This window comes from Phacochoerus africanus, chromosome 9 (genome assembly GCF_016906955.1).
Source record: "Phacochoerus africanus isolate WHEZ1 chromosome 9, ROS_Pafr_v1, whole genome shotgun sequence".
NCBI lineage: Eukaryota > Metazoa > Chordata > Mammalia > Artiodactyla > Suidae > Phacochoerus > Phacochoerus africanus.
Genome location: NC_062552.1, coordinates 31,978,629 through 32,004,961, shown reverse-complemented (window position 1 = coordinate 32,004,961; position 26,333 = coordinate 31,978,629). Strand labels below are relative to the sequence as shown.

The 26,333-nt window shown below is 43.5% G+C and overlaps 1 protein-coding gene across 2 annotated transcripts in view; it reads right to left on the bottom strand.

Annotated features, from left to right (window-relative positions):
- Positions 1–26,333, bottom strand: part of BLTP3A (bridge-like lipid transfer protein family member 3A) — a 66,419-nt gene that overhangs the window by 17,885 nt on the left and 22,201 nt on the right. For both annotated transcript variants that reach the window (XM_047795079.1, XM_047795080.1), the window contains exons 2-8: positions 16,099–16,261; positions 15,959–15,997; positions 14,684–14,775; positions 5,599–5,788; positions 5,171–5,311; positions 4,568–4,738; positions 3,721–3,916 (exon numbers count right to left, since the gene is read on the bottom strand). In XM_047795079.1, the coding sequence (XP_047651035.1) occupies positions 3,721–3,916; positions 4,568–4,738; positions 5,171–5,311; positions 5,599–5,788; positions 14,684–14,775; positions 15,959–15,997; positions 16,099–16,261 (992 nt within the window). The remainder of the gene's footprint in view (positions 1–3,720; positions 3,917–4,567; positions 4,739–5,170; positions 5,312–5,598; positions 5,789–14,683; positions 14,776–15,958; positions 15,998–16,098; positions 16,262–26,333) is intronic.

The window sequence follows — 26,333 nt, the reverse complement described above, 5'->3', positions numbered from 1 at the left end:
ATATGCCGCGGGAGTGGCCCAAGAAATAGCAACAACAACAAGAATAACAACAACAACAAAAGACAAAAAAAAAAAAACTGAAATCAAAAGTAATTATCAATTACCAATATATTTAATTATAAACACATAAGCATACATGACACATAAATGGTAAATGGTATACATAAATGACTAGTTAAAATTCTCCAGTAAGCAGGTGAGAAGAGACGAGCTTAGCCTTAAGAGAGGTAAGGAAAGTTTTGCTCACAGCCCTTATCCAGAGGGGAAACAGTTAAAAAGAGGTAGATTGGGAGATTCTGTCATGGCTCAGTGGTTAACGAACCTGGCTAGGATCCATGAGGTTTCAGGTTCAATCCCTGGCCTCGCTCAGTGGGTTAAGAATCCAGCATTACTGTGAGCTGTGGTGTAGATCACAGACATGGCTCGGATCCCACATTGCTGTGGCTGTGGTGTAGGCCAGCAGCTGTAGTTCTGATTTGACCCACAGCCTAGGAACTTCCATATGCCGTGGGTGCAGCCCTAAAAAGCAAAAAGAAAAAGATGCAGATGACACTCTTTACCCCATCAACCACCAACGTCCTTCTGGAAGCCTGAAGAGTAAGCTGCTCCAGTTTGATTTTAAGGGACACTGCTGCCCCATCTCAAGCCAAGCTGTTCCCAGTGACCTGCCATGTCTCTAATAACTTCACCTCCAGTACCAAGGGATAGATGGGTGTGTTAGGGGCCCCAACATCCAGGCTATGATGTCCCTAAGTGATAAAGCAGAGAGATGTAGCCTTCAAGGAGTCTCTAGAACAGCACTGTCCAAAAGAACACCTTCTATGGTCCATAGACTATAATGAGTGCTTGAAGTGTGGCTGGTGCAAATGAGGAAATGAATCTTTAATTTTATTTAACTTTGATTTTAATTCAAATAGGCACATTGGCTACTGGCTTCCATATTAGAAGAGAGTTCTAGAGCAACACTAGCCAATAGAAATATAATGTGAGCCACATAAGAAATTTAAAATTTTCTTGTAGTACTTAAAAAACATTTTTTTTGAAAAGTGAAATTAATTTTAATACTATGTATTATTTAAACCAATATGCCCCAAATATCACTTCAACATGTAATCAATATGCAAATAACCATCAAGTTATTCTACTCTTTTTTTGGACTAAATCTTAAAAATCCCATGTCCCCCAACTCCAGAGAATCTTAGCACCCTTCCACAAATGCCTGTTCTTCCTTCCTCTTTCTTCCCAAATCCAAGTCACAAGAACTCTGTGTTCCCTGCCCCTTCACAGAGTCCTATACCACCCCTGGGTATGTAGGCTGGGAGTTATCCCCCATCTAAAAGCATCTCTTCCAAAACTTCCCTAAATTCCACCAAGTAGATTAACTTAGCTTAATAAACAAATGGGGGCTTCAGGGGAGGCTAGTCCTTCACATCTTGGTGTAGATTATAGGACCCTGACACACAAACAGAACAGTGATATGTAGCCCTCAACAAGCAAAAAGATGGGAGTTCCCTGGTGGCCCAGTTGGTTAAGGATCTGGCACTGTTATTACTATGGTGCAGGTTCAACCCCTGGCCCCAGAACTTCCACATGCCTCAGTCAGTGGGTTAAGGATCCAGTGTTACCATGAGCTGTGGTATAGGTCGCAGACATGACTTGGATCCTGTTGCTGTGGCTGTGGCATAGGCTGGCAGCTGCAGCTCCAATCGGACTCCTAGCCTAGGAACTTCCGTATGCCACACCTCCATGTGTGGGGCATTAAAAAAAAAATTTTTTTTAAAAAGAATCTGATCATATTGGCTCGAGTGGCTGAGGAGGTGCGGGTTCAACCTCCAGTCTGGCACAGTGGACTAAAGGATCTGCACTACTGAGGCTGTGGTGTAAGTCACAGCTGCAGCTCATATTCAACTCCTGCCTTGGTAACTTTCATATGCCATGGGTATGGCTCTTAAAAAGAAAAAAAAAATATTTCTGAAAGGATTAAAAACAAAACTAAACCCCCAAGGTCTTTATAGTAACACTTGGAAGAAACAACCAAACAAAATAATAATAATTTTAGCAAAGAATTTCCAAAACTAGTACGTGGCAAACCAGTGAGTAACTTATTTCCTGTGAAGGCAAAAGCAATCTTTCTGCTGTCACTCCTCCTTCCAGCTCTTCCATGTTGAGAGCAGAGAGGGGCTGAAGTTACTTCAAGACCAAAGTATAGCAAACCAAGAGAGACAGTCAGGTTTGGTGCCCCAGCAAGAAGAGGCAGTAGGTTTCCCCAAGGAAAAGGAATTGATGGATACTCCTAGGTAACCATACGAGTTACCACATGGCTCAGAGGGTTAAGGATCCAGTGTTGTCATTGCAGTGGCTCAGGTCACTGCTATGGTGCAGGTTTGATCCCCAGCCTGGGACCTTCTGCTTGCCACAGGCGTGAGAAACAAAACCTTCGGAGAGGTTAAGGGAACAAGAGCACAATCTACCACATGACAGCATCTAAAACCAAGAGCAGGTAGCAAAGGGGAGTAGAGGGGGGACAAAGAGTATTGAAGGAACCAGCATCAGAGAAATAATAACACCTAAGAGTTGCCTATGACTAAGGTTCTCCAAATTCAGTCTATTATTTCGTTTGAGCCTGATAACAACCTGTGAGGTAAATGAGTAAGATGTGATTTTTTTTTTTTTTTTTTTTAAGGGCCGCACCAGCAGCATATGGAGGTTCCCAGGCTAGGGGTTGAATCGAAGCTGTAACTGCCGACCTACACCACAGCCACAGCACTGTGACATCCAAGCTGCATCTGTGACCTACACCACAGCTCATGGCAACGCCGGATCCTTAATCCACTGAGCGAGTCCAGGGATCGAACCCGAGTCCTCGTGGATACTAGTCAGGTTCATTAACCACTAAGCCACAACAGGAACTCCAAGTAAGATATGATTTAACTCAAGTTCACAAATGAAGAAACTCAGGGAGATGAAGTGATTTCCCTAAGGCTCCTGAAGGAAAGAAATGAGTCACTTTTTCATTCTGAATAAATGTATATGTGTATGTAATACCTGTTGCTCCATGGATGAAAAAATATGACAAGAACACAGCATAGGGAGTTTCCACTGTGGTGCAGTGGGTTAAGAATCTGACTGCAGAGGCTCAGGTTGCCAGGGAGGTGGGGTTTTGATCCCTGGCCTGGAGCCATGGGTTAAAGGATCTGGTGCTGCTGCAGCTGTGGTAGAGGTCGCAGCTGTGGCTCAGACTCAATCCCTGCCCCAGGAGTTTCCAGGTGCTGTGGGTGTGGCCATTTAAAACAAACAAACACAGCATGAGTTCCATGCTTGGGAAGAAAACATTTACACATGACTATTGATCAAAGATCTGAAAATTCTGAGGTTTCCTATAGTTGAATTTACTTTCCTGAAAGCTTAGTCCAGTGGTTACCATTGCCCAAAGGACTCAGGGGAGGGGAAAAAAAGTATGCATTGCTCGGGCTCTAGCCCTCACAATTCCAATTTAGCAGGTCTGGGAAGAAGCCTGGCAGCTGTAGCTTACTAAGTATCACAGGTGGTTCTGCTGTATCTTAAAAGAGCACTAGCTGACAGAACTGCCAGAGGAGCACTAAGGCCCAAGGAAGCCAAAGTAGTCCAAAGAGTCTTGAAAAGAGCCTTCCATCCCCAGACTTTGCCCAGAGCTGAAGGCACTGGTGGACCACCCCGCCCAGGCTCAGGCCTCATGGATACCTGGCTCTCGGGACTGGCTGTCATCACAAATGTGCAGGTCCAGGCGGGAGACGAGCAGATGGTAGGAGGACTCTTTCACATCAAATTTCTCAAAGTACTGGCTGAGGCGGCTGCTGCTGCTGCTGCTGCTGCTCCCCTGGCTGCCAGCAAACGCCGGGGCCCAGGACTGCTGGGCACTGGGAGCGGGTGGGGTGATCTACATGCAACAGAGAGAAAAACAAGAAGTCCAGGCCCACAGAGCCTCCTTGCTGGCCTTCTTGAAGCTTTAGTTCAGCCTGAAGAAAACCACAAACTGACAAGATGCCCCTTCATAACTATTGACATGGTAGCTCACTTAGGTCTGTCCCACACTGCAAAAAACCCAGTTATAATCAGTCTAATAACTGTAGGAGCACTGTTCTGAGATTAGAATTGCCTTCTAAGCCCTCAGCCCCCGAGACTTAGCTGAGAGATGCTAAAACACCTCCTCCAGGAAGTCTTCCCTAAATGCCCTCATTCAGTCCAGGGAGTTGGATGCCTCTTTGTGCTCTCAGGGCACAGGGTTTACTTCTATTAGAGCACTTATCACATCATATTGTAATAACTTGTTTATGGTCCCCATTTTAGGACAGAGAGAATTCCGAGGACAGGAACAAGAGGCTTTCCAGTGGCTAGCACCGTATACCTAAAACACTAGAGGTACCCAATGAATAGTCAGATACACGGGCAAAGCCTATGCGCATCCAGAAATGAATGACAAATTCCCCCAAATAAACCTAGTAAAGTCTAGACTCTACTGATGCAGGTATGAATTAGGTTCAGCCTCCCATCTCCCATCCCCACCAAGGGTAACTGTTTTGCCTCTAACCTGTGCAGGTTCAGGGGCCAGGCTCTTTCTCTGCTGGGCTGACTTCTCCATGGCCTCACTCAGTGACTCTGCGTATTTCATCATAGCCTTGAGCTGTGAGTCAGTCAGCACCCAGAGCAGGTCATCCAACAGGAACATCAGCTTGGAGGCTATCACATTGCAATCTTTGGTCTGAAGGGGCCACAAAGAACACAGGGTTCCACGGCTGGTACCACTCCAACTCCTCACAGTGACTACTGCCCAACCAATTTCAAAGATGGCTCTTCAATCCCCAATTCATGAAAGTATCAAGCACTTTGGAGAGTCAATTTCTTATAAAACTGCTAAAGCTTTCTGTGAGAGACAGGAAGCAGCAATCATCAACTGTCGGCTGGCTATGTCTCTCTACATGTGGGTAAAAACGGTGGTTTCCAAAATCATAATGTCAGGGAGGTGGGAGTGTTCTCCCATCAGTGGATACAGTGCAACATTGAATTGCAGGCCCTCCCCTTTCAAATGTCATTCTAGGGGCCAAGAACATTCAAGAAGGAAGAAACACCCACTCCCAGGCTGTCCAGGAGAATCAGAGATGGAAGTTTTCATGAGGTCAGGGAACACACTCACTCTTCTCTTGAGAGCTATTTGGATCCTGCCTTGGTTGGTAATAAGCCTCAGTGGAGTGGTGACTGGGTCCTGATCACCATTGTCTGTAGCATCTGCCTCAATTCGAAGTGTTTGCCAAGTGATCTCCTTAAATGTTAAAACCTAGGAGAGAGAGTAAAATCCCTTAATTCTGCGGATGAAATTAATTAAGAGGAAGGAAGTCCAAGGGAAAGAGATTAGCAAGGCAGAGACCCAGCATTCTCAGCTGGGACTGTCCCCGCAGAAGGCAGTGAATCAGAGATCCGTAACTGAGGAAAGGATGCAGCAGTAACCCTGGGGTTCCCGGGGATGCTCCGTGTGAGGAGATCCCCAAAGCAGAAACAATATCCTCTAAGAATCAGTCCTACTGTGAATCCCCCCTCCTCCCTGCCAGCAATGCAGGCTGTCACCTCTCCTCGACGGGGGTCAGTGATGCGGGTGAGGCGGAGGTCACTCTGCTGCCAGTTGGGGTTGACACTATAGCCCTGGAGCTGCCACAACTCAAAAGAAGCGTGGAAGGCCTTGGAGTGAATCTTGATGGTGATGGAATTGACGATGATGAACATCCCCTCCACCACCTTCTCGGCAAAGCCATACTCACTACAGCAAACGAGGGAGACCAGTGTTCAGAGTCATGCGAGACTTCATGCATACTCTTTATACTGGAAGACATCAGACAAGATTCTTTTTTTTTTCCCTTTTTAAGGGCCACAGCATATGGAAGTTCCCAGGCTAGGGGTTGAATCAGAGATACAGCTGCTGGCCTATACTACAGCCATAGCAATGCAGAATCCAAGCCAAGTCTGCAACCTACACCACAGCTGAGTGAGGCCAGAGATCGAACCCACATCTTCATGGATACTAGTCAGATTTGTTTCCATTGAGCTGCAATGGGAACTCCAGACAAGACTCTTAACGATGCCTGTTTTTGTCTTTTTTTTTTTCTGTCTTTTTGTCTTTTCTAGGGCCACACCCGAGGCATATGGAGGATCCCAGGCTAGGGGTCCAGTCAGAGCTACAGCTGCTGGCCTACGCCAGAGCCACAGCAACACCAGATCCGAGCCTCATCTGTGACCTACACCACAGCTCATAGCAACGCCGGATCCTTAACCCACTGAGCAAGGCCAGGGATCAAACCCGAAACCTCATGTTTCCTAGTTGGATTTGTTTCCTTTGAACCATGACGGGAACTCCCAATGATGCCTGTTTTTGGGTGCTAGAACTATGGGTGATCTTCAAAAATTTCTCTCCTCCCATTGTTGCTTTGCTAAATTTTTTACATATCAAAAAATTTTTATGGAGTTCCCATTGTGGCTCAGTGGCAATGAACCCAACTAGTATTCATGAGGATGTGGGTTCTACCCTGGCCTCACTCAGTGGGTTAAGGATCCAGTATAGCCTTGAGCTGTAGGTTGCAGATGTGGCTTGGATCCTGTGTTGCTGTGGCTGTGGTGTAGGCTGGCAGCTGTAGCTGTGATTTGACCCCTAGCCTGGAAACGTCCATATGCCACAAATGCGGCCCTAAAAAGCAAAAAGCAAAAGAAAAAAATATGACGATGGAGTACTCTTTTTTGGTCATGCCTGTGGCATGCAAAAGTTCCTGGCCAGGGATCGAGCCCATGCCACAGCAGTGGCAATACCAAATCCTTAACCCTCTGAAACAGCAGGTAACTCCTGGGATTGTTTATATATATTTATGTGTATATATATATTTATATATATAAATAAAGAATGGATAAAAGAAAGAGTTGACCTGGAAACAGTATCCCTCCTGTTAGAAAGAATAAATTGAAAAATCTTTTCACAGTCCTGAAATAAATATTTGAATATTGTCTGTGAGGAGAGGGATAACTATAGAAACACTAGGTTTCTATAATACCTTCAAAGACAGAACGTACTCTGTAAAAGTAGTGAAAAGAGGAAAGAAGTCCGGCTAGGTGAGCATGAGGTTTAATACTGTGACATCTGATCAAAAACAGTCCCATAGAGATTCAAATACACCCCAAAGAGCAAAGCTGAACTTCCCGGTGAGAAGTCAGGAACCTCTCAGGCAGGGAGAGGAACAAAGGCCATCCATCCTTAAAGTCCTTCAGGACATGGAAAACACAGATGCTCTTGACATACAGGGGAAACGGTTCTCATTAAAAGAGATAACAAGAAGGTCTGAGAATTACAAACTGAAATATTTATACATATATATATTTCCAATTTATATCATAAAGGGCTAATATCGCTGATGTATAAAGAGTTTTATACATGAGAAGAAAAATACCAAAAGATCAATAGAAATGGGACAAAACAGGGACAACTCGCAGAAAAATAAAAGCCAATAGAATTTAAACATAAAATGATGTTCAACTCCCTTATATATCAAAACTACACTGAGAAACATCTGATTTATGACAAAGGTGATAGTGCAATAGGGAAAAGACAGTTTTTTCAATAATGGTGCACGGTCAGCTTGAGGCTATCCATAGAGAGAAAAAAATAATATTGACTTTTATCTTACAACAAACAAACAAAAAACCAGTTTCAAGACTGACTGTAAATCTAAATGAGAAAGGTTCAATAATAAAGTTAAGACAATAAAGTTAGAAGAAAACACAGGAGAATATCTTCATCCCTTAAAATAGGAAAAAAGGAGTTTCCATCTTGGTGTAGTGGAAACAAATCCAACTAGGAACCATGAGGTTGCAGGTTCGATCCCTGGCCTCACTCAGTGGGTTAAGAATCCGGCAGCTGTGAGCTGTGGTGTAGGTCACAGACACAGCTCTGATCTGGCGTCACTGTGGCTGTGGTGCAGGCTGGCAGCTGTAGCTCCAATTAGACCCCTAGCCTGGGAACCTCCATATGCCACGGGTACAGCCCTAAAAAGCAAAAATAAAATAAAATGGGAAAAGAACCCTTAAATAAGACACAAAAACTGGCTAACCATAAAGGGAAAATTAAATATATAGAACTATGTTAGAATTAATAATTTCTGGTCAACAAAAAAAATAACATTAGCAGTGATAGTGAACCCACGTAGTAGGAGAAGATATTTGTAATACATGTATATAACCAAGGACTCGTTCCTGAATATATAAAGAACTTCTAGAAATTAATGAGAAAAAGACAAATAACCCAAAAGATAAATGGGCAAAATACTTCAATGTTTTTTGAGAGAGGGTATTTAAACCAATCACTGAAAAATGCAAATTAAAGAGTTTCCTGGGGCACAGCAGGTTAAGGATCCAGCATTGTCACTGCTGTAGCCTGAGTTACTGCTGTGGCATGAGTTCGATCCCTGGCCCAGGAACTTCTGCATGCTGCAGGTGCAGCCTAAAGAAAAGAAAAGTTACAGGAGTTCCCGTCGTGGCGCAGTGGTTAACGAATCCGACTAGGAACCATGAGGTTGCAGGTTCGGTCCCTGCCCTTGCTCAGTGGGTTAACGATCCGGCATTGCCGTGAGCTGTGGTGTAGGTTGCAGACGCGGCTCGGATCCCGCGTTGCTGTGGCTCTGGCGTAGGCCGGTGGCTACAGCTCTGATTCGACCCCTAGCCTGGGAACCTCCATATGCCGCGGGAGTGGCCCAAGAAATAGTAACAACAACAACAACAACAATAAAAACAACAAAAAAAAAAAAAAAAAAAAAAGACAAAAAAAAGAAAAGAAAAGTTACAAAATAAAAGTATAATGTAGAGTTCCTGCTGTGGTTCAGGAGTAACAAACGCAAATAATATCCATGAAGATGCAGGTTTGATCCCTGGCCTTGTTCAATGGGTTAAGGAGTGGGATGGGTTGGGAATCTGGGGTTAATAGATGCAAACTATTGCATTTGGAATGCATAAGAAATGAGATCCTGCTGTATAGCAATGGGAACTACATGTGGTCACTTATGATGGAGCATGGGGGAAGATAATGTTAGAAAAAGAATATATATATATGTATGTGTGGCTGGGTCATTTTGCTGTACAGTAGAAAACTGACAGAACACTGTAAACCTACTATAATGGAAAAAATAAAAATCATTTGGAAAAAGAGAAATATAGGAGTTCCCGTCATGGCGCAGTGGTTAACGAATCCGACTAGGAACCATGAGGCTGCAGGTTCTATGCCTGGCCTTGCTCAGTGGGTTAAGGATCCTGTGTTGCTGTGAGCTGTGGTGTAGGTCACAGACACGGCTCGATTTGGCGTTATTGTGGCTCTGGTGTAGGCCAATGGCTACAGCTCCAATTAGATCCCTAGCCTGCGAACCTCCATATGCCAAGGGAAGTGGCCCTAGAAAAGGTAAAAAGACCAAAAAAAAAAAAAAAGAGAGAGAGAGAAATATTTCTTTAAGGTGCTGGACATTGTTGAGGAGTCCATACTAAAGCTGTTTCTTGGAGTCCCCATCGTGGCTCAGCAGTTAATAAACCCGACTAGGATCCATGAGGATGTGGGTTCAATCCCTGCCCTCACTCAGTGGGTTAAGGATCTGGTGATATATTAGTGTATATACTAAAAACCAGTGAATTGTATACCTCAAAAGGATGATTTCTAAGCATGCGTTTTTTAAAATATGCTGGAAAAATACTAAGTGACTTATGTACAAGGTAATGTATTGCTACACTATTTGCAAGAGCAATAAATCTGTAATTAATTTAAATATCTGTCAAGAGAGAACTGGACATAAACTATGATGCCTCCACAAAATATACTGAGTATTTTACAGGTCAAAAGGAATAAGAAACATCTCTCTATATACTTCTATTAAGTGATCTCCAAGATATACTTTTCAAAGACAAAAGCAATATGAAAAGTGTTTAGGGTACACTTTTCTTTCTTTTATGTAAGAAAGAAAGTGGGGACAAAATAAATATACATATAACATACCTTGTCTTATAGTTTTAATTCTGGAACTATGTAATTTAACATAGTTAAAAAATAAATTTACAACAATTTAAAAATTAAAACCACACTGATATAAAACTCCTACGAGTTCCCATTGTGGCTCAGTGACTTAAGAACCTGCCTAGTGGGGAGTTCATGTCATGGCTCAGGGGTTAATGAACCCGACCAGTATCCATGAGGACTTGGGTTTGATCCCTGGCCTCGCTCAGTGGGTTAAGAAGAATCTGGTGTTTCCATGAGCTGTGGTGTAGGTCGCAGACGTGGCTTGGATCCCAAGTTGCTGTGGCTGTGGTGTAGGCCAGCAGCTGCAGCTTGATTCGACCCCAGCCTGGGAATCTCCATATGCTGCGGGTTCTGCCCTAAAAAAAAAAAGAATAAGGGTTCGATCCCTGGCCTCCCTCAGTGGGGTTATGGATCCAATGTTGCTGCAAGCTGTGGTATAAGTCACAGATGCAGCTCAGATCCAGCATTGCTGTGGCTGTCATGTAGGCTGGCAGCTGTGGCTCCAATTTGACCCCTAGCCTGGAAACTTCAATATGCCACAGGTGCGGCCCTAACGAGACAAAAATCAAACAAAAACCAAAAAACTTCCTAGAAGATAATGTAAGACAAAACCTAGATAATCCTGGGTATAGAGATTACATTTAAGATAGATATAACACCAAAAGCACAATTCATGAAAGAAATAATAGATACACCGGACTTCATTAAAATTAAAAATCTGTGAGAGTTCTCATTGTGGCATAGCAGAAATGAATCTGACTAGGAACCATGAGGATGCGGGTTTAGGATCTGGTGTTGCCGTGAGCTGTGGTATAGGTTGAAGATGAAGCTCAGATCCCGAGTGGCTGTGGCTATGGCACAGGCCAGCAGCTGTAGCTCCGATTTGACCTTTAGCTTGAGAACTTCCATATCCGTGGGTGAGGCCATATAAAGCAATAAATAAATATATAAATAAATAAACAATTCAAAAAAATTTTTAAATGGACAAAAGACCTTAATAGATCATTTACCAAAGATGATATACAGATGGCAAATAAGCACATGTCTTATAAGCTCTACATCATCACATGTCATCAGGGAAATGCAAATTGGAAGTTATAGTACAGTGAGATTGTACTATACCCCTATTAAAATGGCAAAAATCCACATCCCTGACAACATTTAATGCTGACAAGGATGTGGAGCAGCAGTAATTCTCATTCATTGCTGGTAGGAAAGTAAAATGGTACAGCCACTCTGGGAGACAGTTTAGTGGTTTCATCGAAAAGCAAACATGCTCTTACCATGTGATGCAGCACTCATGCTCCTTTGTAGTTTCCCAAAGGAATTGAAAACTATGTCCACAAGAAAACCTACACATGGATACTTATAGCAGCTTTAACCATAACTACCAAAATTTGGAAGCAACCAAGCTGCCATAACAGCTGAATGGATAAATTGCTGTACATCCAGACAATGGAATATTATTCAGCACTAAAAAAGAAATGAGCTATAGAGTTAAATGCATATTACTAAGTGAAAGAAAACAGTTTACAAAAATGGAATTATACTGTATGATTCTAACTTGTATGACATTCTGGAAAAGGAAAAGCATATGTTCTTGTTCTTTTTATGGGAGAATGACATTTAGAAACCATTGGGTTGAAGTTCCTGTCGTGGCTCAGTGGTTAATGAATCTGATTAGCAACCATGAGGACGTGGGTTCAATTCCTGGCCTCACTCAGTGGGTTAAGGATCCAGTGTTGCCATGAGCTGTGGTGCTAGGTCGCAGACGTGGCTTGGATCTGGCATTGCTATAGGCTCGCAGCTGCAGCTCCCATTAGACCCCTAGCCTGGGAACCTCCATATGCCACTAGTGGGGGCCTAAAAATAAAGGAAGGAAGGAAGGAAGGAAGGAAGGAAGGAAGGAAGGAAGGAAGGAAGGAAGGAAGGAAGGAAGGAAAGAAAGAAAGAAAGAAAGAAAGAAAGAAAGAAAGAAAGAAAGAAAGAAAGAAAGAAAGAAAGAAAGAAAGAAACGAACGAACCTCAAAAGACCAGTGGTTGCCAGGGTTTGGAGTGGGGAAAAAGATAAATAAGCAGAGCAGAAAGGATTTTTAGGGCAGTGAAAATACACTGTATGAGGAAGTTCCCTTGTGACAAGTGGGTTAAGTATCCAGAGCTACTGCAGATATGGCTCAGGTCGCAACTACGGCCCCAGTTTGACCCTGGCTGGGGAATTTCCACATGCCATGGGCACAGCCAAAATAAATAAGTAAAACTCAGTGTATGATAAGATCCTGGTGAATATATGTCACTATACATTTGTCCAAACCTAAAGAATGTACCATGAAGAGTGAACCTTAATGTAAACCATGGACTTTGTGTGATTATTAGGTATCAGTGTAAGTTCATCTACTGTAACAAATGTCCCATGCTGGTGGGGGTGTCAGTAATGGGGGAGGCTGTGCATGTGTGAGAGCAGGGGGTATGTGGGAAATCTCTGTGCCTTCCTCTAACACAACTGTTTAAACTTAAAACTGCTCTTTAAAAATATGTTTTGGAGTTCCCGTCGTGACTCAGTGGTTAACGAATGCGACTAGGAACCATGAGGTTGCGGGTTCAATCCCTGGCCTTGCTCAGTGGGTTAAGGATTCGCTGTTGCCGTGAGCTACAGTGTAGGTTGCAGATGCAGCTCGGATCCCGCATTGCTGTGGCTGTGGTGTAGGCCGGCAGCTACAGCTCCAATTTGGGGTCTAAATTTGACTGATTTTTAATTTGCTTTTCTTACCTAATTGCTGCATATTGTGGACATCTCACTGCAGCATTGTCAGTAAGATCTAGAGTCAGATCCTCATTCTAAAAGGTATAGTTTTTTTTAATTAAAATTTTATTGAAGTTGATTTACAATATGTTAATTTCTGCTGTTCAGCAAAGTGCCTCGGTTATACCTATGTGTATATTCTTTTTCATATTCTTTTCCATCATGGTTTACCCCAGGGTATTGAGGAGCGCTCCCTGTGCTGTCCGGTAGGACCATGTTGTTTATCCGTTCACCATATACTAGTTTGCATCTGCTAACCCCAAACTCCCAGTCCTCCCCCTCTCCTCACCCCCTTGGCAAACACAAATTTGTTCTCTATGTCTCTGAGTCTGTTTTTGTTTTACGGATAACTTGATTTGTACCGTATTTTATATTCCACATATAAATGACGTCCTGCAGGATTTGCCTAAGAAGCCTAGTATTCTGTTCCCTGTTCCCAGTGGGTTAAGGATCTGGCGTTGCCGTGAGCTGTGGTGTAGGTTTCAGACTTGACTTGGATCCCGTGTTGCTGTGGCTCTGGCATAGGCTGGTGGCTACAGCTCTGATTCGACCCCTAGCCTGGGAACCTCCATATGCCATGGGATCAGCCCAAGAAATGGCAAAAAGTCAAAAAAATATATATATATATATGTTTTAAGGGGTTCCCATTATGGCAGTAACAAATCTAACTATTAACCATGAAGGATATGGGTTTGATTCTCAGCCCCGCTCAGTGGGTTAAGGATCTAGCACTGCTGTGAGCTGCGGTGTACGTCAAAGACCTGGCTTAGATTCAGCATTCTTGTGGCTGTGGCATAGGCTGGCAGCTGCAGCTCCAATTAAACCCCTAGCCTGGGAATCTCCATATGCCCCAGGTGTGGCCCTAAAAAAAAAAAAAAAAAATCAAATCAAGCCTTTAAATCTAACTACACCAAATATAACGTGTAGAGCTCTTCAGAGCCACAGTGTATTGTAAAAAAATATCTTAGAGACAATTTGGAAAAAATAAATATGAAACAAGTATTAGATGATATTAAGGAATTCCCTTTTTTTTTTTTTTTAGGAATTCCTATCTATTAATTGTGATAATAGTATGTGGGTTTTTTTTCCTTAATCCTTGTTTGCTAAAGATAAATAATACAGAAATATTTACAGATGGAATCACATGGTGTCTGAGACTTGCTTTCAAGTACTACAGCCTACATACACACAAAGTGGCAGAAGAAGGGTAGAAAAAGAATGGTAAAATATGGATAATTGTAGAAGTTAAATCGTGGGTATATGCGGGTTCGTTAAACTATTCTCTCTACTTTAGTGTATGTCTGAAATTTTCTATAATAAAAAGTTTTTATTGTAGTTCCTACTGTGGCTCAGTGGGTTAAGAACCCAACTAGTATCCATGAGGATGTGGGTTATATCCCTGGCCTCACTCAGTGGGTTAAGGATCCAGTGTTGCCGTGAGCTGTGGTGTAGGTAGCAGACAAGGCTCGGATCCAGCGTTGCTGTGGCTGCCCAGGAATTTCCATATGCCATAGGTGCAGACCTAAAAAGAAAAAGAAGTTTACTTTTTGGAGTTCCTGTCGTGGCTCAGTGGTAACAAACCCAGCTAGTATCCATGAGAATGCAGGTTCGATCCCTGGCCTAGCTCAGTGGGCTAAGGATCTGGCGTTGCTGTGGTGTAGGCCAGCAGCTACAGCTCTGATTTGACCCCTAGCCTGGAAACTTCCATATGCTGTAAGTGTGGCTCTAAAAAGACCAAAAAAAAAAAGTTTTTGTGTTTTAACTAAAAGAGGATCTGGACCAGTTAATATGCTAGAAACAACAGATCCAAGGCAACTAACCTCTGTCCTGAAGCGAGGGCGATGGGAGACTGCCCATTGGGGTGCCGAGGTTCCTCACATGTCTTCATCTCCACTTCTACCTTGTCCAGACACTGAAACAAAAGCCATGGAGAGTTAATAAGCATCTGCACAAAAACCCACACAGCACAGACTGTGTCCTATCCATCTCTGTGCTCCAATACCTAGGCAAGTGCTGTGCCCACAGTGGAAAGACAGTAAGTGTTTTTGTGGGTTTTTTTGTCTTTTCAGGGTTGCACTAGTGGCATATGGAGGTCCGAAGGCTGGGGGCTGAATGGGAGCTGTAGCTGCTGGCCTACACCACAGCCACAGCAACTCGGGATCCAAGCCTCGTCTGTCTCCTACACCACAGCTCTCGGCAACGCCAGATCCTTAACCCACTCAGTGAGGCCAGGGATCAAACCTGAGTCCTCTTGGATACTAGTCGGGTTCATTACTGCTGATCCACATCGGGGAACTACAGATAATAACTGTTTGTTGAATGAATGAATGAACGAACTGAATTGCAAAAGAGAGGCCTCATCTTCCCCCCTTCCATTTCCATTAGCAGCAGAACCCCTTTACATGCATGGGATTAGCTCATAGCAGAAAATGAAAACAAACCAAGTTACAGAGAGGTAACTATTCCTGGGGACTCCAGTGTTTGGGACAAAGACATGTATCAGGAGTTCCTTTCATGGCCTCACTCAGTGGGTTAAGGATCTGGCGTTGCCGTGAGCTGTGCTTTAGGTTGCAGATGCGGATCAGATCCTGAATTGCTGTGGCTGTAGTGTAGGCCGGCAGCTGCAGCTCCGATTCAACCCCTAGCTTGGGAACTTCCATATGCCACACGTTCCGCCCTCAAAAGAAAAAAAAAAAGTCATATATCATTCAGTTCCTAAAGGGCTTTCAGCAGATAATCACCCAACAGTCCACAGGACCAAAACTGCTAATCTTTCCTCTGTCACGAATCCAAAACAAATGTAAAGGTAGAACCTGGGCAGCAAAACTTGTTACAAAAAGCAAAAATCAAAACAAAACAAAACCAACTCAGACATCAGAGTCTTGTGTCTCAATGCTAATTGCTACACTGCTCAGTAGTTCCAGGAAAAAGCCCAGACAACAGTCACTCCGTCTCCAAGAGCAGCTCACCCGCCTGACAGAAGCACCCACACTCCCAAAAGGGACAGCCTACAGGACTTCTCCCCGTCTTAGGTCTTTTAAAACCTCGCCCTGGCTATCCCCACTGGATTACTTGAAATCAAGAAAGGCCATTACCAAGCAAATTGGGTGTGTCTTCAACTTTGTCCATTGGATCTGCAAGAGGAAAGCAAAGACTCAGGGCTGTGGGAGCCACCCCTCAGGAAGATGGGCCCACTGGCCAAGGAGAGCAACAGCAGCCTGACCCGCTTTCTCACCCGGATGGAGGCCCTGTTGCAGTAGACCCGAGTGATGGCTAACCAGGTGGGAAGCTCCAGCACATTCTGGAGAACCTCTTCATCCAGCTCCAGGTTGGTCAGCTGACCCTCCCCTTTCAGGGTGCTCAAGTTAATTTTGTCCGGGGAAAGATTCTTGGTGAACCTGAAAGAGTGATGATAAGAAGCTATTATTTCCATGGAAATCTGCAAGTGGGCATTATAACCAACAACACTTCTCGATTTGGAGAAAAGAGAAAATTGAGGAACAAATGTGCTCTAGTGACCACACAGCCTCTACGCCATGTAAAATGTCAGGTGAAACATATACTGTCATGACTGTCATCTTTCTGCTAAAGAACCTACAATGGGGATTCTGGAAAGATGGTTGTAGCAGTGGCAACACAGCCTTTAGTATTTCTGAATCCCCACATAAAAACAGCATCTACAGGAGTTCCCATTATGGCTCAGTGGGTTAAGGATTCAGCATTGCTGCAAGATGAGGCTTGGATCCCTTGTTGCTGTAGCTGTGGTGTAGGCTGGCAGCCATAGTTTCTATTCAATCCCTAACCTGGGAACTTCCATATGCTGCAGGTGCAGCCCTATTAAGAAAAAAAAAAAAAAAAACCTAGCAACTAGAAAGCAACTTAAAAACCCATGGATAACATTTAAAACAAAACTAGGAGTTCTTGTTGTGGTACAGTGGGTTAAGGATCCAGCGTTTTCACAGCTGTGGCTTGGATCCGATCCCTGGCCGGGAACTTCAGTATGCCGAAGGTGCAGCCATAAAATTAAAAAACAAAAAACTAGATGATAGAGAGTCTTTATAAAACCCCTACATACAAGCAGGAAGGGGAAAAAAATATCAACAGCCAAAAGACATGAGTGCTATAAGCAGCTGTGCAGATCAACACAGAGGAAAACAACAGAGCATCTGACCAGAGAACAGAAGAATCCTAAGATAACCAAGTACTCAATGAAAAGCAATGTTGGCCAATCGAGAATAGCAACCAAAACTGGAGGGGGTCTTGTCACACTGCAAAGGGCCCAAAGGGGCTGACGCAGTCTAACTCTATTAACTCACAGAACTAACCAAGGCTCCGTCCTAGGACAGGGTGCCCACACTGAGAAGAAATTGCTGGAAGAGGAATCCAAACTGAGCGAAACAGAAATGTAGAAGAGAGTTGGAGTTCCTGTTGTGGTGCAGCCGAAACAAATCCGACTAGTAACCATGAAGTTGAGGATTCGATCCCTGGCCTCACTCAGTGGGTTAAGGATCTGGCATTGCCATGAGCTGTAGTGTACGTCGCCGATGCAGCTCGGATCTGGCATTGCTGTGGCTGGCAACTGTAGCTCCAGCCCCTAGCCTGGGAAGTTCCATATGCCACAGGTGCGGCACCAAAAAGAAAAAAAGAAAAAGAGAGTTCCCTGGTAGCTCAGTGGGTTAAGGATCTGGCTTTGTCACTGCTTTGGCATGAGTTGCTGCTGTGGCCGGGGTCTGATCCCTGGCTCAGGAACTTTCGCATACTACAGGTGCAGCCAAAAAAGAAAAAGGAGAAGAAGAAGAAATGAAGAAAAGAGATGGTGCAAATAAAAGTGGGTCAAGGAATGGTAACAGACCAGGACATCTCAGAAAGTAGGCCACTGTATTTTTTTACTACTTGAAACAACAGTTGAGAGGGCTCCACAAGGTTAGAATATAAAACAGTAACAGGCTGATTACAGGCTTGTTAAGTAGGGTAAAGTGAAGCCCCAGACCTTTACACATACCTTTACTGATGTGATAAAAGAACACACAACCCCCAATAACCTTGCCAAAGGGACTGAACCTGAATCTCATTGTGCTACTGAGTCCAGTTGCTAATGTGCAGGAAATACAGAAAACAAGAGGAAAACCGAACTGCACCTTATGTATGCAATCAGCAAAATCCAGATCATGGGAAACTGTACAGGTCAAGTGGCTTGGACATAAACAATTCACACAGGTGCCAGTCTTCTCACTATTACACACTCATTGTCTCCAGCTGGTTCCCATGCTCTTGCCACTCATGCCCTTTCCTGGAACATCCTCATAATGATTTAACATTCAAGGCACAATTCACTCACTAAGGCTTTCTTTCCCTAACTGCTGCAGCTCACATTAAACTCTTATCTCCTACATCCTTGGAATCTGCACACACACCTAAGTCATAATCAGAGAGGGTCTTAGGATGTTCTCAATGTCTTAGGATGTTCCCCTGCACACTAGATGTTAAGCTAACTTTGAGGTCAGAGGCTTGGTCGTAGCTATTCCTCCTGATCAAAATAATTACCTGACAGATGCTGGGCCTACGTACATCTTGGGTAACTGCCCTGCTGACCGACTACTCCCAGCTCCCTTTCTGCATCTTTTCAGCTGGATCAAGGCCGGTTCCTCGTAGTATAACCCTCTCTCCTGTTTGACAAATTGTCTAGATGAATCTCATCCCTGTAATTTCTCCCTGTTGTTGCCTCTCATAATCACTATTTTCTACCCCAGTAATGAATTCGATTTGTCCATTCAGCCATAACTATACTTAACCCTTACATATATTAGATGCTAATAGTTAACTTCAGGGGCACATGTTGCTGACCAACGTTTTTTCCCACATATATCCTTTCCTTTCACTAAGCAGGGCTTCTGATTTTCCCTGGGGCATAAGATCACGGTGCAAGGGTTTCATCTTTACTATTTTCTCCCGCAGGGCCTAATATGATGCCTAATGTGCCTAATATGTGAAAGGTTCTGAACCTTTTTTCTTTTTTTTTTTTTTTTTGCTTTTTAGTGCTACACCTGCAGCATATGGAAGTTCCCAGGATAGGGGTCGAATTGGAGCTACAGCTGCCAGCCTACACCACAACCACAGCAACACAGGATCCAAGCTTGAATCTTGGACCTACACCAGAGATCACAGCAACACCAGATCCCCGACTCACAGAGCGAGGCCAGGGATTGAACCCACATCCTCATGGATACTAGTCGGATTCATTTCTGCTGCGCCACAACGGGAATTCCCTGTAACAATTTTTTAAATGATGGTAAAAAAAATTTTTTTAGAAATTTATGAAATACAGGAGTTCTCGTCGTGGCACAGTGGTTAACGAATCCGACTAGGAACCATGAGGTTTCAGGTTCGATCCCTGGCCTTGCTCAGTGCGTTAAGGATCCAGCATTGCTGTGAGCTGTGGTGTAGGTTGCAGACGAGGCTCGGATCCCATGTTGCTGTGGCTCTGGCGTAGGCCAGCGGCTATAGCTGTGATTTGACCCCTCACCTGGGAACCTCCATATGGCGTGGGATCGGCCCTAGAAAAGGCAAAAAGACAAAAAAAAAGTAATTTATAAAATACAAAACAGTACTATATGATATTGAGAGATAGGTAGGAAAACACTGGCATGATAACAAATTCAGGACAGTGCATATCTGTGGAACGAGGGGTGTGGTCCATAGGAAGTTTCCCCGGTATGGACAATGCTTATTTCTCACATTGAGGGGTGACTATATGGCTATTCATTATATTACTCACTAAGCCCTTTTTTTTTTTTTTTTTTGTCTCTTTAGGGCCACACCCATGGCATATGGAAGTTCCCAGGCTAGGGGTTGAATAGGAGCTGTAGCTGCCAGCCTATACCACAGCCACAGCAACGTGGGATCTGAGCCACATTTTCAACCTAACCACAGCTCACAGCAATGCCAGATCCTTAACCCACTGAGCGAGACCAGGGAGCGAACCTGTATCCTCATGGATACTAGTTGGGTTTGTTAACCACTGAGCCAGGACGGGAACTCCAATATAATAGTTTTGAGGACTATATATCACCTCTCCTCCAAACAAATCTAATAAGACCCCACCTCCCTACCTCTATTGAGAGTCATGCTAGCAGTGAGCCACGGTCAGAGATGGGGATAAGGAGCCCCTCGATATGCAAGAGCAGGAAGAAAGGGTGAGAATCATTAGATAAGCTAGTTTTCCTTATGATAAAAACCTATTTTCAAGAAAAGAAAGTGATAGGGACTTTTTTCAAGTATGTTGCTCTCTGGAGAAAAAGGAACATATTTCAAATAAAATGAAACAGTCAAAAGTAAGTTACACCACTTAACTAGCACTGACATTCTCAGAGTGACCATACTACATAGGTACCATATATATAATTCCTATATTGTGTTCCATGCAAAATCTAACTCTATTTACAGCTCCATATAAAATAAATGTCATTTTTCAAGCCTTGAAAAAATAAAAAAGTATAAGACTGTTACATTTCATCCTAACCGTGCCAGTATTTAGGAGGATGTGTCTCAAACTGGTCCTTGGATCACAAAGGAGGACTCACTTTGGTGTGTCTATTTTAACATGCGGATTACTGGGCCAGACCCCAGGTAATGCTGACTCACAGTGGGGAGGGGGAAGGAATCTACATGTTTAACATACTCCAGGTGATTCTTCTTTTCTCTAAAGTTGGAGAAAGGTTTAATTGGAGGTTTCGGTTAACGAGTTAAGATGATTCAAGGAATGGAAAATGAAAGTCTGTAGACGGAAAAGAAATGCATAAACTCATTCTTCAAGAACAAAGTTTTCAACTTCTAGTCTTATTATAGCTTGGTGGTTAAGAGCACAGGCTTCAGAGTTAGACATGAGCTCAAAACCTGGCTCTCTCCCTTACTAATGTTGTGACTACGCAAACTGTTCAACCAAGTTTACGGGGCTGTCGGGATTAAAGAGCTAACATACATTAAATACTTGGCACTTATTAAGTGCTCAATGATTAGTAATCATCATTATTTCTAGATTGCATTGCTCTCTCCCTTTAGAAAAGGCTTAAATCATTATCTTTAAATGGTGCTCCCTTGTGGGCTTTGAATCCAGCTTTGTCGCTGCAGCAGCTTAGGTCACTTCTGTAGCGCCAGTAGGATCCCTAGCCAAGGAACTTCCACATGCAGCAGGTGCAGCCGAAAAACAAAAATAAAAACTTGCTATCTTTAAAAAAAAAAGTTTAGGAGGCTTAGATTATTATTCTAGGACTCAGGTTGTCTTCAAGAGAGACCCCTCAGATCTACCTTTCTACCTCAATGCATCATCCTCTGTTCCTACTATGCCTTTTTTTCTGGCCAGGCCTCAGCATGTGGAAGTTCCTGGGCCAGTGATCACACCTGTGCCACAGCAGATGACAATGCCAAATCCTTAACCACTAGGCCACAGGGAACTCCCCACTATGCCTATTTCTTTCTTTCCTTTCTTTCCTCCTTCCTCCTTTCCTTCCTTTCTTTCGGCTATGCCTGAGGCATGTGGAAGCCCCTTGGCTAGGGATCGAATCCACACCACAGCAGTGACCCCAGCTGCTATACTGACAACATGGAATCCTTAACCTGCCATGCCACAAGGGAATTCCCCCCACTATGCCTATGTCTATTCTTTCCACCTGAGTATCTAGAAACTGAAAACTGAACAAAGTTAAAATGGGATTAATGTGGAGTCCCCATCATGGGACAGCAAGAATGAATCCAACTAGGAACCATGAAGTTGCCAGTTTGATCCCTGGCCTCGCTCAGTGGGTTAAGGATCTGGTGTTGCCGTGAGCTGTAGTGTAGGTCACAGATGTGGCTCAGATCTGATGTTGCTGTGGCATAGACCGGCAGGTGCAGCTCCGATTCAACCCTTGCGTGGGAACCTCCATATGCTGTGGGTTCGGCCCTAAAAAACAAACTAACAAAAAAAAACCCCAAAAAACACTGAATTGCTGTTCCCCAGAAAGGCTTCCCATTATATCTCACTCTGGCTCCAGGAACAGATTTTCACCCCTTGTCCCTCTAATACTAATGGGTCACTAGAGAACAACCACAGACAGGGAACGAAATTATAAGTAAAGCTAGTCAAAGTCCAACTTGTAAAGGCAGGTCAACCAACTGAAAACAACAGGGGTATAGTTTGTTACTAGCAGAGTCTATGGCATTTGCAGCCATGTCATCTGGCAAATGACAACACTGACTTCTTCAGGGCAGTTCTGTGGAGAGAATTCTGTGCCCCACTTTATCCTGACAGTAACCAGGTAGCCTTATGTTTCTGATGGTCATGGAAATGACTGCAAGTGTGTGAACACCAGCCAGCCAGGACTGGGACTAACCTCAGTGGGGACCGCTCAGCAGCCTGCTGGCACACTGCCCCTGTCAACTGCACTAACAGAGGAACAATCAGAAAAGCACAAAACCCAGAAGGACCTGTCTTCCTACCTCAAAGTTGATAAGGCCCCAGATGGTAAGTAATCATTCGTATTTTCAGGTAGTACACAGAAGAATAACAAGTGGGAAGGTAAACTTCATTTTATGATACAATTTTGACTTATAAGAGTAGAGAATCTCTATACAGAGATTACCTGCTTCAACCTCTATCTACTCATACAATCCCTCTTCCCTGTTGTCCCAGACATTGTTAATCTGCCTGGACATACAGGAATGATGATTTAACATCTTTTTCTAGGCCACTGCTGAAAATGGAGCTTCAAATAATTGTATGTCCTTTTACCCTACAGGCGAGGCTGTATCAATGTCCTTTGGTGAACTAAGAAAGTGTCATTTGAAAACATAATTAATTTGGTACACCACACATGGGGATAAACCTCATTCTCTGACTTACGACTAGCAGAAAACCAAGCTACTAATGTTAATGATAACATTTTATTTTGTACCAGGAACTGAACTAAGGAAGTTAAACATATTATCTCAATTAGCCTTCATAATACCTCATATGAAGTATGCATCACTACCCCCTTTTATTTCATATTATTATTTTTTAAATAATGCTGAATTTGATCCCTGGCCTCACTCAAAGGGTTAAGGATCCTACATTGCTGTGACCTGTGGTGTAGACTGCAGACCCAGCTTGGATCTGGCATTGCTATGGCTGTAGTATAGGCTGGGATCTGCAGCCCAGGAACTACCATATGCCTCCAGTGTGGCTGTAAAAAGAAAAAAAAAAAAAATGTGTTCCTCCCCAATATACCTGGAACAGAATGAATTTATAAGCAATTTCAGAAATGGTTGGATGAAAAATGTATCTATATGTATAACTGAGTCATTTTTCACAGCAGAAATTGGTACAACACTGTCAATCAAGTATACTTTTTTTTTGCGGGGGGGGGGAGCTGCACCCTCGGCATATGGAGATTCCCAGGCTAGGGGTCAAACTGGAGCTACAGCTGCCAGCCTACACCACAGCTACAGCAACGCCAGATCCGAGCTGCATCTGTGACCTACACCACAGCTCATGACAATGCTGCTTCCTTAACCCATTGAGCAAGACCACGGATTGAACCTGCAACCTAATGGTTCCTAGTCAGGTTCATTTCCGCTGCACCACGATGGGAACACCTATTTTTTTATTTAAAATAAGAAATAAAATAAAAAGAAATGGTTGGAGGACATCCTTCCCCTTTTTACAACCTACTATAGACTGCTTAACCTGTGTAAGAAGAATAAATCAAAATCTGGGGGTAGGAGTTCCTGTCATGGCTCAGTGGTTAACGAATCCAACTAGGAACCATGAGGTTGCGGGTTTGATCCCTGGACTCGATCAGTGGGTTAAGGATCCAGCACTGCTGTGAGCTGTGGTGTAGGTTGCAGGTGCAGCTCTGATCCAGTGTTGCTGTGGCTGTGGCATAAGCTGGCGGCTACAGCTCCAATGGGATCCCTAGCCTGGGAAACTTCATATGCCATTGGTGCAGCCCTAAGAGGACAAAAAAAAAAAAAAAAAAATCTGGGGGCAGACGGAGTTCTCTGGTGGCACAACGGGTTAAGGATCTGGTGTTGTCACCGTAGTGGCTTTAGTCCCTGCTATGGCATGGGTTTGCTCTCTGGTCTGGGAACTTCCACAAGCCGCAGGTACAGCCAAAACGTGGAAGGGGTGGGGTAAGAGTTACAGTTTAACTCCATCAAAAACCTTTCTGCATTTCACCAATCCAATCAGACTAATAAAATCTTTCTTAAGTATGCCCAAAGCTAATCTACCACCATTCCAGCACTAACGCCCAGTCTTTACCAAGAACCCTGACAAGAGATCACAGAGGTCACTGCCATCAGCTCTAAGATCAAATATGCAAGTAAGTAATTCACAAGAACTGAACAGCACTAAACGGCCAAGAGTGCTCTAATTATTCTCTAAGGGCTGCTGATGGTACAGGCAGATCTTCTGGGCCACCATGGGCTGTTCTCCCATAGCAGTAATAATAATATAATGTACATTTGCTTTTTCATTTATCAATTTACTTTTAGGAGTCAACAAAAAAAATGGATAAGCTAGTTAGTTAGTTGTTTTTTAGGGCCATACCCGCAGCATATGGAAGTCCCCAGGCTAGGGGTCAAATCAGAGCTGCAGCCACAGGCCTATGCTATAGACACAGCAACGCAGGATCCGAGTTGCATCTGTGACCTGCACCACAGCTCACAGCAATGCTGGATCCTTAACCCACTGAGAGGGGCCAGGAATTGAGCCTGCATCCTCATGTATACTAGTTGGGTTCATTAATGCTGAGTCACAACGGGAACTCCATGATATAACCTTTTTAGTTTCTCAGAAATGCAGTATGAATTCTAAGAATTCTTCAACGTGTTTTTGTCTGCATTTATCATAATAACAAAGACTAGGTTAAAACATGATCCCTGGAGCCAGTTGTTGTGGGGGAGGTTTATGGAGGTTTGCTTAACCAAGGAAACCACTGTGATCTGAGATCTAATCCGAAAGCACCCAACAATTCCTGGCACAAATTTCATTCGGTATTTGTGCTCCTAATTGAGGATGATATCACTGAATCCAAGGGTGGCTGAAAAGGCTAATGGCAACCTGCTATTTATTCCACTTCAAGAATGTGGGAAAACATTTTCTAGCCATCTGTTACTGTTACTGAGCATAGAAGCTAAGATGCAACCAAGTTGGAAAAACAGATTTTGATCGGGTTTCACTTCTACCAGAGGATTGCAATCTGCCAAAGAGACAACAGAGAAAGGCTCTCAGACATCTTTGTGAAAATGTAGCACAATGTTGGGGAGTGAGAATTCTAGATTTGCAGATTCATAGACTTTCAGAGCTAGAAGGGATCTTAAATAATCACTCAGTCCAAATCTGTAATTTGCAAATGGCCAAAGTTAAATGACTTGCACGAGAGTCAGAGTAAAGCTCGAACTAATTCAATGGCAGAAATGGGGCTTAACCCAGCTTTCATTATACTCTCTCACTACCCTGCACCCTGTAATTCAGTACCTTTATTGTGAATAACAGAATCAATAAATTGTAATAATCAGCCTGCTTCAAACCCCACAGAAACTGAACCCTCATAGAAGAAGTAAATGTCTGCAAATACACTTTGCTCCCTTCACTGGTTTTTTTTTTCTGCTAAGGTGATCACAGCCCAGGCCTTGGCTTCTAAGCGTCCTACCCAAGTCCACATCAGAGTATTTTCACTGACCAGCCACACCACAGACTTCTAGTAAATCCTTTAAGCAAAGATGTAACCCAATGCTGAAGTAACTGATTTAGACCCAAGACCCCAAAATTATCTCAACAAAACACCTCAAGCATTAAAGTAGCTAACATTATTCCATCCTGATAACCTTCTGGAATATGCCATTCAGTCTTAGAGGTTTGCTAGTTAGTTTTGCTCTCAAAACTTCTGCATGATTGGAGATCCCACTGTGGCTCAGTGGTTAATGAACCCAACTAGTATCCATGAGGATGTGGGTTCGATCTTTGGGTTGAGGATCTGGCGTCGCCATGAGCTGCAGTTTGCAGATGCAGCTCAGATCCCACATTGCTGTGGCTGTGGTATAGGCCAGCCACTAGAGTCCCAATTCGACCCTTAGCCTGGGAACCTCCCTATGCAGCAGTGCGGCCCTAAAAAGACAAAACCCAAAAAACTTTTGCATGATCAGATACCTGACTTTCTGGAGAAAATTCTCTGTCTAGATGTTTGTTGTTCACAATATTGGGTTTAACTTTTTTTGTGTGAAGTGTAATTATATAGAGTGACTTATTTCTGAACTCTCTATTTTCTTCCACTGATTCATTTACCCTTATGCCCATACCCCACTCTATTACTAAAGCCTTGTTTTATTTTATTTTTTCTTTTTATGGCTGCACCCTTTGGCAAATGGAAGTTTCCAGGTCAGGGACTGAATCCAAGCTGCAGGTGCAACTCAATCCACAGCTGTGGCAATGTGCAGCCTTTAACACACTGC